At 34.2% G+C, this 18,691-nt stretch overlaps 2 protein-coding genes across 11 annotated transcripts in view; one reads left to right on the forward strand and one right to left on the reverse strand.

Annotated features, from left to right (window-relative positions):
- The window catches only part of IMMP1L (inner mitochondrial membrane peptidase subunit 1), a 75,735-nt gene extending 65,193 nt beyond the window's left edge, over positions 1 to 10,542 (forward strand). For 6 of the 8 annotated variants that reach the window (XM_013994453.2, XM_005661044.3, XM_005661047.3 and 3 more), the window contains 3 exons: positions 9,437 to 9,547; positions 9,858 to 9,928; positions 10,379 to 10,542. In XM_013994453.2, the coding sequence (XP_013849907.1) occupies positions 9,437 to 9,547; positions 9,858 to 9,928; positions 10,379 to 10,391 (195 nt within the window). In that variant the 3' untranslated portion in view covers positions 10,392 to 10,542. 8 annotated transcript variants of the gene reach the window in all.
- DNAJC24 (DnaJ heat shock protein family (Hsp40) member C24) overlaps positions 10,324 to 18,691 on the reverse strand; it is a 59,557-nt gene continuing 51,189 nt past the window's right edge. For 2 of the 3 annotated variants that reach the window (XM_013994474.2, XM_013994473.2), the window contains exons 4-5: positions 15,413 to 15,481; positions 10,324 to 11,789 (exon numbers count right to left, since the gene is read on the reverse strand). In XM_013994474.2, coding sequence (XP_013849928.1) covers positions 11,659 to 11,789; positions 15,413 to 15,481 — 200 coding nt within the window. In that variant the 3' untranslated portion in view covers positions 10,324 to 11,658. The remainder of the gene's footprint in view (positions 11,790 to 15,412; positions 15,482 to 18,691) is intronic. The other variant, XM_021085296.1, reaches the window with a different exon arrangement.

Genomic DNA, 18,691 nt, shown 5'->3' on the forward strand with positions numbered 1-18,691 from the left:
ACAAAGCTATATTTCATTCTGAATAACTTCCAGGATATGAGACATTAACAGTTGTGGGTTTTGATGAATAAAACACAAGTAGGAGAATTGTCTGTCTATCAAAGACAATTATGCAACACAACTTTTTTTTTATAAAGGCTTTAGTAACATCAAGTACAAAAAGATCTATATATGTTATTTTAATCATTTTTTGGAGTACAGACTTTTATACTCTTGATCTCCTATCTCTAGTGCCATTTCAGGTATAAATCAGTTTTCTAGCTGATCTCTATCTGAAGCAGTTATGCATTGGGGCCGGAGGAAATTGAAAAGAGCTGCAGAGATTGATCTATAGGAATAAAGCCATATAGGGATAATTTTGACTGGGAAGAATTATTTGAAGTCCCAGGAATCAAAGTTTGGTGGAAACTGGAATTCCCCTTGTGGTGCAGCAGAAATGAATCCCACTAATATCCATGAGGATGCAGGTTCAATCCCTGGCCTCACTCAGTGGGTAGGGGATCCAGTGTTGTGAGCTGTGGTGTAGGTCACAGATGCAGCTCAGATCCTGCGTTGCTGTGGCTGTGGTGTAGGCTGGCAGCTGCAGCTCCGATTAGACCTCTAGCCTGGGAACCTCCATATGCCACAGGTATAGCCCTAAAAAGCAAGCAAGCAAGCAAGCAAGCAAGCAAACAAACAAAAAAACGGTGGAAACTTACAGGAACATATTCTGTATAGTATGCATCTGATTTACTAACTTTTTCTGAGAACGTGGAAAAACTCATGTATTTACCAATATATTCTACTAGCCTTTCAAATACCCATGTTTCCTTAAGTTAGGCTCATCTTTTGGAATAGGAGAAACAGAAGGTACATTAGGCTATATTAATGAGAGTACAGATATAGTCTTGAAATGAGAATTTAAGGTGATTCTTAAGCTAATGTTAAACAAAAACAGATTAATAATAAATACTAATACAAAATACTAATCCAGAGATACTAAAATACTAATGGTTCTGCAGAAGTAAACGCTTCATAAGGAAGAACATAGGCATTTGATATTTAATAAACTGCTTAATAAAGATGCCTGTTAAAAGAATAAAAAAGTTAGTCTTTACCACATTTGGATGACCAGATGACATTTAAGAACAAAGTTTTAAAAACTGAATTTCATTAAATCAGCGTAACTAATATGAAGGCTATTCACAATTAATATATATTTTTAATTATACTGGATCTGATTCAAAGACTTGGCTAGTACCAGAACTGTATAATTGAATATAGTGTAAAAGAAAAAAACCAAAAACATAACCAGAGTAAAACCACAAACATAGTTCACTTTGCAGAGGACTGGGTAGACTGCAAAAGAAACCAGGAACAAAGAAAGCCCAGCAGGCATCATTCATCCAGCAGCTGGAGCAACTGTTAAAAGCTCTAGCTAATATCTAGTGAGTGCTTATGGGTACTAGGAGCCTTATGTGTTACTTCATTTGGTTTTCAGAATATTTCTATAAGGCATTTATTAGTCCTAACTTTATAGATGAGATTGAAATAGCCTGTCTGTCTGAGGTGTTTAACTAGTAAGTGGCAGAGGTACAATTTGAACTCAGGACCTGTGGATTACATCTTAACCACCATCAAAACAACCCATTAGAGATTCCTTTCAGGCTGGATGAGGTTTTGAGTACTTAGGGAGAAGATGAAGGAGCTTAGCTTGCAATAGCTATGGGAATGAGCAAGTTGAGTCTTAGCCTAAGCTCTAAACCCACTCAGCAGGGAGATGCTCAATAATGAAAGAGAACCTGTTAGTAAAAAGCATCCCCAATCATTACCCTCACCGCAGAGCTGTAGGTGTAGCCTGCTGGAACTTTTGTGTGAATTCCTCTTTGGTGATTATTGGCTATGAACCTAAAGTGGTACCTTTTTAAAGTATAGAATGACAGTCCCCAGGAATGATGTTGGGTAGGATAGTAATAAATCAGAATTTAAAGGGGGGAGGGGAGAAAAAGAAGCTGGACTGCATAGAAATAGTATATTGAGATAGTGTGTTAACTGTGTTAAGCTTGGTCCTTATAAATGTTAATCCCTTTGTCCATGCATCTAGCATTTGGGAGCACGTCCATCCTGACTCCAGATATTATACTCAGGTAGAAAAATGTGGGCAAGAAGTTGTGGCAAGGAGAATGTCAATGAAAATGGAGTATTAGTGAAACTGTTCCTTGAGTTTTCTTTCAAAGATACTCATAATGGACATTTGAGACAGTCCCATTTTTCAAAATTAAAGATTAATGATTTTTCTCAGTCTTGTGTTCTTAAAAGCCTTTTTACTTGATTGACTTGGGATTTAATGATTCACTTTTTGACATATTTTTATTTTTGGTTTTGTTGGTGCATATAGGAAGGGTAAACCCCACCATTTACTGATGGGGTTTCTACTTTAGTTGTTGCATGAGTCAAGCAAATACTGGGTTTTATGAAATTCTTTTAGATCATAATTAATTATCTCATTTTGCATATATTCTCTCCAGTAGTCTGTATGTACAGCATCTTACTGTGGCTACATTTTGGTTATATAAGTTGTGATTAAAAACAATGTGCATTAACCACATAATGTTTCTGTAGTTTGACCTGTTCCTGCTTATATAGAAGATAGTAACATAAAAAGCAATTACTTGGGTATTGTTAGACTAAAATGTTATGAATGTACATTCATCAGATGGACTTTTTCCTGGGCAAGAAATTATGCATTCTATATTTCACATTCATCATTCTTTGAAATACAAAATCTTTAAAATGTGTGGAAAAATGAAATACTTTCATAGTTTTGATATACCTCTTCCGTTTGCTTTTGCCAAAATAAAAGAGAAAAAAATCTCTTTATCTGATTGCTTTCATAAGATATTTGTGCCTCTCCTTTTCCTACATAATTCAGGAAAAGGAAAAAAAGGACTCCAGAAACTTTGCCCTTCTCCTTATTACCTTTATGAAGTTTTTTTTTTTTTAATAATTAATGTTTCCTTTACATTCATGGTCATTTTAAAAGAACTATTAAAGATGCTTGAGCAATAATAGAGCCAGTGCACACCCTGCCTTTGCTGGTTGTAAATTTAAAAATATCTGCCAAACAAAAGAGTAGTTAATTAAAAAACCAATCTGTTATTAGGATTTTCTGTTTTTTGAAACATTTGAAAGGTCAAACATACAAATACCTTCTTCCTCGGTCAGAACTTTTTCTTAATTAGACAGTCTGCTTAATCAAATAATAAATTAGTTGATTACAGTACAGTAAATATGTTATTTGATATTGTGGACTCTTTCATCAGATTTCACTTGAATCAAGCAAGGTAACACCTGTGGGTTGGTTCACAAAAGCTGCTTTTGTTAAATGGACACCCGCAGGCCATGAGGCAATTGCATATGTTGCTTGTACTATAAAGGAGGCACTTAACTAGACTTCAGTAAGTATGGCTGAGAACTGGAGGCTTGATTCTTTTATCTGGCCCTGAAATTAGGTTTTTATCATAGCTCAGGAAGTAACCTCTGACGTAGAAAAGAAAACCAAGAATGATTTAAAGACTCAATGCTTTAAAATTTAGCCCTAAAGCTAGCTAGCTACATTTGAGACCCTGAGAAAATTCAGGTTTGAGCAAAAGAAAAAATTTCTAGGTGGCATTTATCATAAACATGTTCATATATCATTATTCAGTGTTAGGCATTCATTCAGGTTGGCATGGCATATTTTGAAAAGTACAAAAGTGAAAGTAATCTATTTTTAAAAGTTTTGGTTATGAGAAGTAATGAACAAAGACATGGCATAGTGATTTCCATTTTTGGCCATTTGCAAAACATTTACTATAAATGTGTTTGAGTCATTTTCAACTTTAATTATAAAATTATAACAGCTTTAAAAAATACATTTTAAAAGTGTTCTTTAATATGTTTTATCTGTTAATATTTCATTATAATAATACTGCTATAGAATTATATAGAATTTTTTTCCTCTTAACCTGATTTGAATTTTGAATTTAGTGATAACTAGTAAGTTAATCCAACAGAGAATAACTGTATTTTGAATTAGAAAGGAAATTTTTGTTCTGTTCCTTGCCTCACTTCATACCAGAAAGGACAGGTTCTGTGTTTTGGCACATACCAAAAATGTCTTGTACTCTATGTTTGTTTAAATAAATGAGTTCCTAGCTAGACTAATATTTTAGTTACCCAGAGGTCTGGTGACAATACTGCTAATTGTAGTCATTTACTTGAATTACACGAAGAGGCAGAGCCTGCTATATGAATTGGAAGTTAGGGCCCTCCCTTTCCCCACTACCAAAGACAATTCTTTTTTAAAAAAGTTCAATAAAGCTCTTCCTAATCTGCATCATGGTAGACAGTGCTCCCTTTTTAAAAAGCAGAAGTATTACTGAAAGGGCCAAGGCATATTAAGACACATGTGTGCAAATATATATTTTTAAAAATTACTTAACTAATACATACTGGTCACAAAATGTAAATTTTGAAATACATAAATTGTTTTTTAAAGAAATATTTATATCTAAATACACCCTGTAAGTTATTTTTTTCACTGACTCTATGTTCATGTAAATCTTTTAGTCTTTTTTTTTTTTTTATAACCAGCTGTCTGCTATTATGTAAGTAAACTATTTTATTTAACCTCTGCCTACTGAGGAATATTTACACTGTTGCCAATTTTGAGATACAAGTAATACCATAGTGAACTTCCTTGCTTGTACATAATTGCATGCTGAGTTTGGCAAATCTTTTCTAGATTTTGATAGAGAAAGGGAAAAACAAAACACACAGGTGATGCACTGAAGGGGAGGTAGAGGTGCCAAAGGCACACTTCTATTTACATCAAAAAATTTAGTTCTCACTAAAAGGAGTCTCTTCATACTATTATGAGGTATGCTAAAACAAACAAACAAACAAAAACCCAAGACTTGTATAAACTAGATAATTTGAACATTAGGCAATTATGGAATAACTGGTACTGAACTTGCCCTCCTGCCATAAAGAACTAGAAAACTGGACAAAATATGTTAAACAGTTGTTTTCAGACAATGCACAGCAGGCAGTACAAGACAGATCCCGAAAAGAGAGGGGAAACAAGGCAGGCCTTATACTTTCCCCAGCTTCTGCCTTAAGGCAGTTTTCAGAAGGCACAGGAGAGAAAATTCAAAGCACAGTGTCTTGCTGAGTTGAAGAGACAGAAATTAGAGCAGAAGTAAATTTAAGTGGTTGGAATTTATGCATCAAACCACCGGGAAGAAAAGAGCTACAGAATAATCTCTAGAAATCTACATAGGTTTTGGGGGCTGAATAACAAATTGTGCCTGCTTAAGGTGAAACTTAGAGACTGAGTAAAAAATACCTATTGGGGAACAGCTAAGCAATTCCCAGAGCTCACATGGGGCTGAGAGCCATTTGAGTTCTGACCAGCCACAGTGAAGATATCTCATTGAATATCCATAGCATTCAGTAGAGACCCTGGAATATCATGCCTTAGGAGTGGGCTAGAATAACCCTTACAGAGTACAGCATAAAAGAGTACACTCGACTTAACATGCTTAAAGAAGAAACAAGGCTTGAAAAGCATTAACTGATCCACAGCATAAGTTGATTCTCTAACTGCCTCCCAAAAAGGACCTCAATATTCAACACTCTTTAAAAAAAAAAAAAAAAAAAAAAAGACAACAAAATCCACACAACAGATGACTGTTCAACTCTATCACAAAGTATTAGATATGTAAAGTAGGAAAATGTAACCCATAACCAGAGGAAAAATCAGTTAAATAGATCCAGAAGTGACAGAGATATTGGAGTTAACAGATATGTGCTCTAAAAACCAGTATTTTCATGGATCTAGAGGGTGAATACAATGAAGGAAGAAATGGTAACTATAAAAAAGAATCAAGTGAAATTTCGAGAGCATAAAAATATACGGTCTTTACAGGAGATTAGAAACCACAAAAAAAGATCCCAGACTGGGAAGAAATATCTGCAATACCTGTCAAAGGACTTGTACTTGGGGTATTATAAAGGGTCTTAAAATGAATGAGAAAAATCCATTTTAAAAATAGGCAAAATAATAGATATTTTACAAAAGATCCAAAAATAGGTGCATGGAAAAAAATGCTTATCATAAAAATGCAAATGGAAACCACAATGTGATACTGATAGCATACTGAAATGGCAAAGTTTTTTTAAACTGAAAATACCAAGGTTGTGGTGTGACAGGAACACTCATATGTAGCTACTGGGAATGTAAAACCCTCTAATTACTTTGGAAAAGGTAAGGTTAAACATACACTATCACCCAAAAATTCTACCACTATGTATTTACTGAAAAGAAATAGACTTATACATGCATGTTCACAGTTCTTTGTTTGTAATAGTCCCAAATTGCAAACAACTCAGATATCTACCAACAGGTTCATGGATAGACACTGATTTACAATGGAATGCTACTCAGCAGTTAAAAGGAATGAATGACTGATACATACAGCATGGATTAATCATTTATAAACTGCTGAACAAAAGTCAGACACAAAATAGTATGTGCTGTGCTGTCTCATTTATATAAAATTTGAGTAAAACTAGTCTTTAGTAAGAAAACATTGATCACTAGTTGCCTGGGACCAGATATAGGGTGGGAGGTTGACTAGACAAGGAAGGATCTTTTTGATAGAAATGTTCTATATCTGGTTGTAGTTGGTGGTTACATAGGAGTGCACATTTTTCAAAACTTCCTGTCAAAACTGAAAACAACCACATTTTACTATAAAGTACACCTCCATAAAATAGATTTTAAAGTGTATACCCTTACCCCATATCATAATTATGTATTCCAAAAGTGGAGTTAATTTCAAACAATTTTTTTTGAAAAAATTATGGGAAAACTGGGAAACTGAGTAATTGATAGTTAGGTCAATAGAGGTAAGTGCTTGGATTTTAAAAGACCCACATGGAGTTCCCATCATGGCTCAGTGGCAACAAATCTGACTAGTATCCACGAGGAAGCAGGTTTGATCCCTGGCCTCACTCAGTGGGTTAAAGGTTTGGCGTTGCTGTGAGCTGTGGTGTAGGGTGCAGATGTGGCTGGATCCCACGTTGCTCTGGCTGTGGTGTAGGCCGGTGGCTATGGCTCCAATTCGGCCCCTAGCTTGGGAACCTCCATATGCTACAGGTATAGCCCTAAAAAGACCCACACTTAGGGGTTTTCAGTTTATAAAGAAGCTCTTTTTAGTTTAAAGGTACCACCAGTGATGAGGTTTTCCCTTGATTTGTATACTCTGCATCAGTGTAGAGGTTATTATCCCTTTACTGTGAATGGATGCATGGGTATTAGCATGTATGGGCTTCAGATAAGTAGGAGGTAGCATGTTCCATATTTGAACCTACTTCTATAAAATTCCAATAACAGCATTTTACAGGTTGTTCTAAGGGTCAAATGAGTTTGTTTTAATTAAATAAACCAGCAAACCATGTATACATAACTAGTTTGCACTATTACTCCCCTCTTTTGTTCCACCCCTTGCAGTTGAGGATGAGGTTTGGACAGCCTGGGTCACACTCCTCCAAAGGCTTCTGGTGATATATTTGGGGACTCTTAGCAGATCTCTTTCTGTACTTGTTAACTGTATTATACCACAGGTAATACTTCATAACTTTAGTTACTAAATTTGGAAGAAATTTAGGTGATTGTGCTTTACAAGAACTTCTACTTACTAATATTAACCACCAACAAATATTTGAGTTCCAACTTTGGTGTAGGTGCTTTAAAGAATTAAGATCATGACATGATTATTGTCTTACTGGCTTTTTCTGTTGTAAAATAATAAACACACAAAAAACTCAGGATGCAATATAATGTTATGATCCAGGGCCCCACGTAAGAGACTTTATAGGGTAAGTGTACTGAATCAATGGGATGGGCAGAATAAGATCTTTCCGTGTTTCTTGATTTTTTTTTTTTTCTTCTTTTGCCTTTACTGGTGTCCCTAACTTTATGACTGAATTTACTATTCAGATAGATAGATAGATAGATAGATAGATAGATAGATAGATAGATAGATAGATGAGATAAAATTTGGGGTCAGTGAAAAACATCTATCCAAATTTTATGGATACACGTTATGCTTTTGTCCAGATCCATAGAATGTACAACACCAAGAGTGAACTCTAAGGTAAACTTCGGACTTTGGGTGATTGATGTCAATGTAGGTTCACCAGGTGTAACAGATTCGCCACTCCAGTGGGGGATGTCAGTAACAGGGGTGGCTGTGCATGTGTCAGGGAAGGAGCTATAGGGGGAAATCTCTGTACCTTCCTCTCAGTTGTGTTGTGAACCCAAAACTGCTCTAAAAAATAAAGTCTTTTTAAAAAATAATTTGTGACACTTAAAAAAATTAATTATTTCTTATTAATCCTAAGGGGGATATTTCCTTCACATAAGTTTCTGAAGTAATAACCAGTCAGATGAATTGGGAAATTAATTCCTTCCCAGTAGATCATTTTGGTCTGATTTGTAGTTCAAATTTCAGAAACTGTAAAAAAAAAAAAATCATTGTAATTTAAAAATTACTCTCCAGCAGCAATCTTTAAAAGTTTATATTGAATGGATATTAATGGGTAGCTGTCTCATCACAGAGGGCCTTTTTTTTGAGTAAGGTACTCTGTTCTAAATATGCTCAAGATTGTTACTGAGTAAAAATTTAAACTTATGTGATTTACCAGTTAATAATACACAAGACATACAGAAGATGGGATCTTTTCATTTACTAGAAGGTCACCATCATTAATTTTGCAACTGATGATTTTATAATAGGTCCTTCTAGTTCCTGATGGTCATTATTGAAGTATAATGCATTGAAGATATGGCCTGTACAAAGGCAGAACAAGGATCTTAATTAGAATTCTGACAAGCCCACTCCAATAAAATGATGAGATTATTTGTAATTGATGTCACAATCAATTACCATTTAGTTCATCATGAGCATTCTAATAGGTCTGGCCTGGGTATTGGCCCCAGGATGTTGCTGAGTGAGTTGCTGCCCTGCTTATGCTGTTATTGAGACGGGAGGGCACATTTTCAGTCAGCATCCTAATGACCTCTTTTGAAGTCTATTAAATTAATGACCCTGTCACATTGTTTTGATCTCTTATAACCTCAGTTTGGGGTTTGTGTAACAAATTAATGTTTGGGAACCCTGTGGCAAAAAAGATAGGTCTTAAGTTGAAACCTGAATACCACTTACTAATATATAGTAAGTTATTTTATTGTGTGAGAAATAACAGCAAAAATGCTGAATGGATTTTTATTTTATGAAAGAGAACTTTATGACATTTCTCCCTACCTCCGTAAGACATGATTTTTATTTAGAGTTTCCAGATTGGTTTCTTTCTTTTTTAAAGAGGCTGATTTCTTTTCTAATTGTAGGTGCCAACAGGTCACGTTTGGTTAGAAGGTGATAATCTACAGAATTCTACAGATTCCAGGTACTATGGACCTGTTCCATATGGACTAATAAGAGGACGTATCTTCTTTAAGGTACTACTGTTTTCTGTTTAAAATGTAGCTCTCATCTCTGAGCTAGAGGGAAAAACACACAGTTTCTTTCAGAATGAACTTTGAAATCTTAAGGCTGTCAATGGATTGTTGCAATGACTACATTTTATGAACACACTGGCCTTCATAGCTATAAACATTACCTCTTCCTCCATTGTGACAAGTAATTGAGAATAATTTTTTTGTTTGAAAAGTAAAGTTTCTACTACCTTAGTTGTAGTATAAGAAGCTTTTTTTTGAGTCTCCAAAAATTTTCTCTTATTGCAACTTTTCCAACCTTATTCATACTTAGGGCATATATCAATATGCATTTGCAGAAGGGCAGCCTAGAGTCCAACCAGCTGTAATGCAGGGATATCCCAGGTAAGTACAGGGAGTAATGCACTTGTCATGGTTGTAGTAAATCTATGAGTCATAGTAAGGATTATTTTTTCATTTGCTTTTTCTTCTCATCACAAACATAGGAGAAAAACAGACCTCAACACGTGGTGCTGCTGGATAATTTATGGGATTTTTTTACACTTAAGCAGATTACAGCTAACTTTATTTGAGGCACACACATATTATTCATGTACTATACACATGTTATTTCTTGTATAAATGTTTCACAGTTAAATTAATTTTGAAAAACTTTTTTCCAGCTCAAGAGAAGTTTACTTTTTAAAGTCTTATTTTGATGTAGAAATTTATTCTGACTGAAGAACGAGGAGAAAGTGTTAAATTATATGGCAGAGAGAATGAAAAAAGGGACTATGATATAATGCTATAAAATCACCTTTATTAATTGTCTTCAATCACATTTTGATTTTACAGATTTGGCCTCTGAGTGATTTTGGATTTCTGCGTGACAGCCCTAATAGCTACAGATTTTCTGATGATTAGCAAGCATTTATTCTTTTGATTTGATTATTGTCTTCTAAGTGAATTAATTATTGTCACTGAAACCCTGTACTTACTAATAAACTATTTGCTATTCAGTTATAGTTATTTTTAATTGTTAAATATAAAGAGTAAATAACACATACTCTGTAAGGTATATTATTCAAGATACATGGATAAAAATTATTCTAAAATAAGTTATCTAAATTTTATGATACAGAAATATTTTTAGGGGTAAAATTGGAACAACCTCACTTTAAAATTTGTGCTTTTACAGGCATAATGAAAGTAATTTACTACTCTTGAATATGCTTCATACTTTGGCTACATTTACAAGGCAGAGTAGTAACTACTCTTATAAGTCTAAACCAACAAAATAAATACCAAGAATTTGACCTAATAAAAATCTGCTAAGTCACATGCTTGGTTCATTCATTTGAAATAGGGAAGAAAGTTTCAGTGATTCCATAAAGGATTCCTTAAAATTTTTTAAATGAGTTCTGACTTATACTGTACAAAAGAATATTAAATTTATAGAAAAATAAAATCTTTACAGTCTACTATAATCAATAACAATACATTATAAAAGTCTATTTCATCATACAGCAATGCAATGGCACGTTTTCTGACCCCAAGACTATCCTTCTTGGCAGTTACCATTTTGTGGCCTTTATTTTTTTGAAATAACCTCATGAATATTCATATTGAGACTTCATCATGGCAGAGGTAGGCTCACATGTTATTCACAAAGACTAACTTAATTCTGATGACCTGAGAATTTGAGATAGTTGTACAAAAGGCCTGTAATTCTAACAGCTAGAGATATCATGTTACTTCAGAAACTTAGCAACTGTAAAGGAGAATGATGATACTATGACCCATCAAAAGAAGAGACATGCTTATATGAAGAAAGAAAAACCCTTACTTTGGAGAAAATGAACCAGTAATAAAGTTCCCAGATGGGAATTAACTAAATAAAATTTGTGATCTACAAATAAAAATTTTAAATACATATATAAATAATGAAATTAATTTTCTATTAATCTGGGTGGCCTTTGCTTGACAATATTCTATTTTCTCTGCAAATAATAGAGCTGACAAAAAAAGAATCCTACTTTTTATCAGCTTTATACATTTGCTTGAATGGACCAAGGTGGAGTGGACTCTCCTCCATGTGTCTGAATATACTAAAGGATTCTACCTACTGACCAATTTCAGTGACAATGAAGGAGTTCTATGATTAGTGAACATGTGTCACAAGAAATCAGTGTGACTTCTTTTGCTTCATCCTTGGAAACAATGTATTTCCCACCACATCGGCAACTTAGAGAAAAGGAGTGATCACCTGCAAAAAAAACAAAGAAACATTTCGAATGTTTACAGGTAATTACTTAGTTAACACTTAAAAAAAAAAAAAAAAAAACCTGCAAAATAAAAGAAGCTCAGTCAATATAAAATATATTTAAATTAAAACTTGAAAAAAATTCTTGTATGGGACAGTATTTCTAAAAATCTTTACTTATAGAGGTGATGGATTGAAGTTATGAAACAACAGGCTGAAGAGAACAGATACGCAGAAGCAACCAATGAAATCTATTTGAAGTCTCCTGTCTTCTTAAGATTCATATAAACTTCACATTCTTCTGAACAGTGTGTTTATCTAAAGTATTACTGTGAAGGAAAAACAAAAATAGCCCTAACCTATCTTACTATAAGGAGAATGCTTTGCCTGCAGTACATCCTTTTAGAAAACACTGCTCACTTGACTGTTTATCAAGTTCAACATCTGAATACTGTCTGTTCTGGTATTACATTATTTCATGAATCCTGACCCAAATACATAAACACACACTATGGTGTTCCTTCTGTGGGGGCTGTGTGTGTGTAACTGTTCATTTGTTTGTTACTTACAAATGATTTAGGAACCAAAAGGACAATCACTGAAGTAAGATGCCCAAAGGAGATAATGTGATACAACATTTCACCTATTAGTGGTGGAAGTTTTCTAAGTGTCATCTTCCTGGATAGTTGAAATGCTTGTCTTTTAGCTGAAAGAATCTGATCCATTGGTCATTCCATGTTACTGTCACCAAAAAGTAGCAAAAATAATTACTAATTACATTATTTTACTGTTGTCATTTAAAAAAAGCTAAGTGAAATGTCTCAAAAGACACGATTTCTCACAATCAAATATCTTCACTCAATTCTCAAACTTCCCATTTTTTAACACTTAGATTTCATCATATGCCATGAAAAAAGAAAAAGACAGAAAAAATTCAGTTGTCTTGTATTTGCCTCTAATCAAGTTTGGTCTTTGAAAAATTAGTAATTAAATAAGCCAACTTTACATGTTTATAAGTAAGAAAAACACCAATTCATTCAATCCAATCCTGCTTTTCATCTTTTACCACAATATCTTTTTTCTCTATAAAGTAAAATAATTTAATCTTGAATTTTAAAATGCTAAAATCTTCCTCATCTGAGCCAACACATCTATGTGGTAGAGCATGCTTTCAAAAGAGAATTGTTTTATTATTAAATTGTCTAAAAATGTACATATTCTAACCATTGGTTTTCTTAAGCCAAATCTCCCTCTTGTTTTTTTGCCACTTCAGTGAACACTGAGAAACAATGTGAGGTGACATGTGCCTGGTAAATGATGCAGAGGCCACCATGGGCTACTGTGGAGTTTTGTCATAGACGATTCCAAATGTTAATGCTGACTAAAAACTCACATCTTGTTAAATTTCTTCTTATATTATTCTGCTATCACTTAGCAAAGTGGTATCTTCACATAAATCATCATTTCAAAAATAGTGAATGAAGACAAAACAACCAAGTTGTATAACAGACTAACTGTAAGGGGTAAGAAAGGCTAATAAACTTCAATCTCTCAATAGTTTTTCAGATATGCCTTTTACACATGACAAAAGGCATAATTTCCTCCTGTTCTCATATCAAGAAGTTGCTAATTTGCTATATTTATCATATAGGATTTTATCCACTTTTCTCTTGTTCGGAATCTTCATCTTCCAAAAACAACTGTGAAGGAATCAGCAAATGATGTTTTTTTTTATTTGTCCAGTTGGTCACATTTTTTATTTAATTTCATCTGCCAAGGCTGCTTTTTGCAATTGCTAAGAACAATTAAAAACTGCAAATTCAAATGCAAAACTTACATGACCAGTTTTTAAATACTTCTGCAAAAATAATGGCTTCATGAAGCTCTTGCTCAGCATTTTTTCTTAGAAGGATAAGGACTATTTCCATCTTTACAATTTAAAAAACCATTAAGTGAGTATCTAAGGACATCCTGTACTTTTAAGATTAACTGTAGGTGCTTATAATTAATTCACTGGCTATAGTTGGGATGCTTGTTTATCTTCTTCACTGTCAAGTTTACTTTAGGGAGTCCCGAGGACAATAACATTTATGATATTCCTGATGATTTTATGCTGTATATTTCCTTCAATATCTTGGCATTTTCACTTGTATCAAAAAGCCCATATACTTGCTGACTGAACAGATGCTTGAACCACTAAATCCACAGTCTTAATTAAAAATAAAATCTGAAACTAATAATTATAAACATTTTACTGAAGAAGAAAAAATTATAAAAATCAGTTTTCCCTGTTTTCATATCAAGAATTATTAGTAGACAAAATACACTGGTTGTATCAACTACAATAGGAAGAACTAATTTGTCTTAGATAAAATATAAATACACAAACATATACTGAGTGGTAAGCTGGCAATACTGTATTTTCAAAAAATATTCAACTGGACAGGTTTCTAATACATGACGTATTCTAATCTAGCCCCTTCACAAACAAGCAGAGTAACCAATGTCACTACTGTATTCTATTTTCATAGCGGCAGACCTTCCTGTTTATTCTGAGGAAACAAACTATCGTCAACCCTGGGAGCCCCAGTTACACAAAACCTCAAGTTTTCCAATCATTCACTGCAAAAAAGAATTTCTACTCTAGCGTTTTATTTCACAGTGCAGGAGCAGGAGCAGAAACAAAAACATGATTCTCCTAAGTTAAAACAGCTTGTGACCCAGCTTCCTAAGAAGAGCACCAAGTTAAGAATTTCCAATTAAAAATTATTCCAGTAAACTTGGTTTCAGAAAGGACAGGCTGTTTATCTTCTACTTATGCATTCTTATTAATTTTTACAAACCTCTGGGGAATTTGTACCCCAGGCTGAATAACAGTTACAGGATTAAGAGTATATAAAAATTCTAGAAAATACTAAGATTTCTTCATTTGCCCAGAGAAACACGTGGTTTTCATGGCTTCTGCTTAGAAAAAGTAACTTAACAAATCTAACCAAAGCAATTCACAGAACTAATCAGAAGAATGGAGAAATCAAGTTAGATTTGAGTTTTAAAATTCTACTAATGGGAAAGGAGACAACATAACTTCACAGTCGGTAAAAGGGAGTGATGGATTTTTCTTTTCCATCTAAGAAACAGTCAGAAAATGGGGTAAAAATCAAGCTCTGAGTACACGAGTATAACGTGTAACATTAAAAGCCCTGCTCTGACAACTTATGATTCCATATAAAGAGACAAAAATAAATAAAAATCCTAATAGGAATTAATCTCAAGTGTCAACAGAGGAAGGATGGAAAAAATTATCTTTGACTTTATTTTCCCTGTTACACAGATGGAGAATAAACCAAAAATTATAGTAGTTTAAAAAAGAAAAGCTTATGAAAGCTTAAATACCTAACATCTAATTAGAACAGAAAAGTAACTGGAAATGAGTCACATAGGGGGACATTAATAATTGAAATGTAGAATGAAACAACAATACTCCAAACAAAAACACCCACATATACATAGAAAGCCAAGTTCTTACTTCTTTTTAAGATTTCCAAACATCTTATGAGGGTTTTCTCTCTTAGAGAAAGTCCTAATATTTTTCCTCACTGTTATCAAGAGAAAAAAATAATTTCAACCTTCATTCCAAGACATTTCTTCAAGATATACTCGAGCATCGACTGGTCCCATATTTCTTAGATCATCTTCTGTAAAATACAGAATGAGACATTTAGTTTTGATAGTTAAACCATAATCATGAAGAATGCTAAGAAGGCAACTACTTAGCCTGGTCACTACAATTCTAATTATTTTAAAACTTAGCTTACTACTTTTGACAGTGGTTTTAAAGCTAACTGACTTCAGCTGACTAAAAAAAATCCAGAATATCTTCTTATAAAAAGTCAAAATCTATACCATTTTTTCACAAATATGCAACAAGCAAAATCATGAAGTTGATTTGATGATTCCTTCTGACCAACTAGTAGAGGGAAATTTTTCATCAGATAAACTATATCTCTAACTAAGAAAGACATTGTGGAGTCAGGTAAAAATAACCACTTGAACCTTGGTTATAATATTTTACTAGCTTTCTAACCTTATATCAAGTTATGTCTTAACTATTTCAGAAGGGTCACTAAGGGACTGAATTATGTCCCTCCCTCCAAAGTAGTATGTTGAAGCCCTACCCCACAATATGACTGTATATGGAGACAAGGCTTTTAGGAGGTAATTAAGGTTAAAGGAGATCATAAGAGTGGGGTCCTAGTCCGACAGAACTGATGGACTTCAGAGGGAGGGGACCCTGTCTACTCACAAACACAGCTAGAAAGTGGCTTTCTGCAGTCCACCAAGAGAACTGACCAAGAACCATATCAATTGGCACCTTGATCTTGAACTTTTCAGCCTCCAAAACTGTGAGAAATAAAATTTGAAACTACCCAGTCTATGGAATTTTATTATGGCAGATAGAGAAGACTTATACAAAGGTGTTTTTCCAAATGAGATCAAGCTAAAGGTGCTTTCAAGAATAAAGCTCTAACCAAATGTAAAGGATTGTTAGATATCTGATTTTTAGCTGCTCATAAGAGAGTAATAGATAACTTACCCAAGAATTATTTTAAAATATTCCAATAACAACACAAATGTACTGTGTTGCTATTCCATTACTGTTTCCTGGGCCAAAGTTTTTCCTTTAGAAAAAGGAAGGTCCAAAGACACCTGGAATTCTACCTAAATTTAGTACGAATACGGTCTAGGTAGTATAAGCATGCACTTGTGCTTAAAACGGGTGCATTTAGGACAACGAAAGCAAAACCGGATGAAAAGTACCTGTCTTTGTTTTTAAAGGCATGCTATATTCCTCCTGTATGCTTGTATTTTTCTGCTAGGAGTCAGTGCTTAAAAAAAAAAACTACTAAAATCCACCCCCAATCCCAATGAAATTTTCTTGAGCTGTCTTACTAGTCTCTTGTTCACTAGCTGAGAACGCTTCTCTTTGTTCTGTTGTATGAATGCCTGCAATTTAATTATATTTAATAACTGCCTGTTAAAAATTTATTGGTGAGTTACACAATTTTAAAATAGATGAAAAGATTATAAAATATTTTGAACTCACCATGGTTTTCTATTAAAGTATATCAAATATTACATCATTTCATATTTATTGCATACCAACAGTCTATTAAAGTGTCCTAAAATCCAAAAATAAAGACTTTTTGCCCCAGTAGTCAAGAGTGGTTTTTCCATCTGTGTGCCAACTGAATAGCCTATGCAAAGTGTATCAGTATGTTAAGTTGCCTATGTTCCAGAGTGTCTTACGGATATCTTAAGTAATTTTGAAATCAATTAAAGCAAATAAGACAAGGCAGGGGTAAATGACAAGATGAGTAAACCTTCTTAATCTAACCTATCTTGGACACCTGCAATGCATTACTTGCACAAAAAGACAACCCATTCATAAATATCCATTATGCCATTTTTACTTTAAGATAATTAATGAGAAATAACTGGCAAGTATAACTGTCAAGCAAATCAGTTTTGTATTGTTCTGCTTCTCTACTAGGATGATACTATTATTCTCACCTAGTTACTATTTCATGTGGATCCCTTTCTATTATTCCTCTTACTCAAAAAAGTGGCTTTTACATTTTTATTATTATTTTTTCTTTTTCTGTACAGGAAAAAACTTTAGAGTAGCTAACTGTTTCTCGGTTGGAAGATCAGCTTAGACCTTATCTCATAAGTGAAAGAAAACAGAACACAAAAATGGTTAGTACTTTGCCCAAGGTTAGAGTTAAAAGGCATATATTAAAATATTCTCCTGTCTATGACTATCAAAACATCTATATATTGACCTGATTATTCAACACTATGTGCACATGTCCAAGTTTTGCAGGGATTCTGGTTTTTAAAGTCAGTATCTGATCCAAAAGAGACACAGGCTTCCCTTGCTATACAAAAATAGCATTCCTATGAAACCTTTTGTCAACCAAAATGGGTAAAGAAGCAATCACCTCAAGACACATCTTGCTAACCTGCACAAAATAAATCAGGATAAAGCACGCATGCTCAGAGACACAGTTCAAAGCTATGGGGCTTGATGCTGAATGTCATTCCTGGGATAGAGGTTAGCAGTGCCACTCTTGCTACTTGGGGCTCTGGGTACACACTGACTCTATAATGGGCCTGCTGTAAAGCAAATGCGGAACGCTATTTTTGCTTTTCACCTTTTTTCATAAAAGTGAATATCCTCTTAGGATTTCTTTTGCTTAAGCGAAAGCAGGTACTAATAATGCACATCTTCCAGGAGAGCAAAGTGGCATAAAGTGGATTTTATAAAGCAGAGGATACCTATATACCATATGACTCTCCATTATATGAAATGTAGCAAGCAAAGCTATCCTGTATGTTGGGTGTGGGGGAACGAGTAATGACTGAAGGAGAAATGAGAGGCCTTCTGTGGTACTGGTTGGTGAGATGGATGTGTTCACTGTGAAAATCCATCAAGCTGTACACTGGAGCGCTTCTTTTATGTATGATATACTTCACTGAAAAGTTCTAAGTAGTGTGTTGAAACTCTAATGGCTGTATTTTTAAATAGAAATAAGGAAAGGAAAGTTAAGGAAAGAAGTGAAGAGCTTCATAAGAAAGTATGTATTCTTTGAAAGGACTGTAATCTAACAACTTGTGAAAAAGGCTGGGGGTGATTAAGTCAGAGGAAAATTGGATCCCTGGAGAACTGTCTAATGAGCAGAGGGGGTACACACAAGGAAAAGGTGAATCTAAATGCAGGGGCGGTGGGGGAGGGAGGAGACCACGATCTTTTGTTGAGAGGCAGGTGTCCAGGGAATGGGGCAACAGCAACTCCCCCCCCAACTACGATTACAAAGAAGGAGCACAAACAAATCAATGTTGTT

The sequence above is a fragment of the Sus scrofa genome, chromosome 2 (assembly GCF_000003025.6).
Source record: "Sus scrofa isolate TJ Tabasco breed Duroc chromosome 2, Sscrofa11.1, whole genome shotgun sequence".
Classification (NCBI taxonomy): domain Eukaryota; kingdom Metazoa; phylum Chordata; class Mammalia; order Artiodactyla; family Suidae; genus Sus; species Sus scrofa.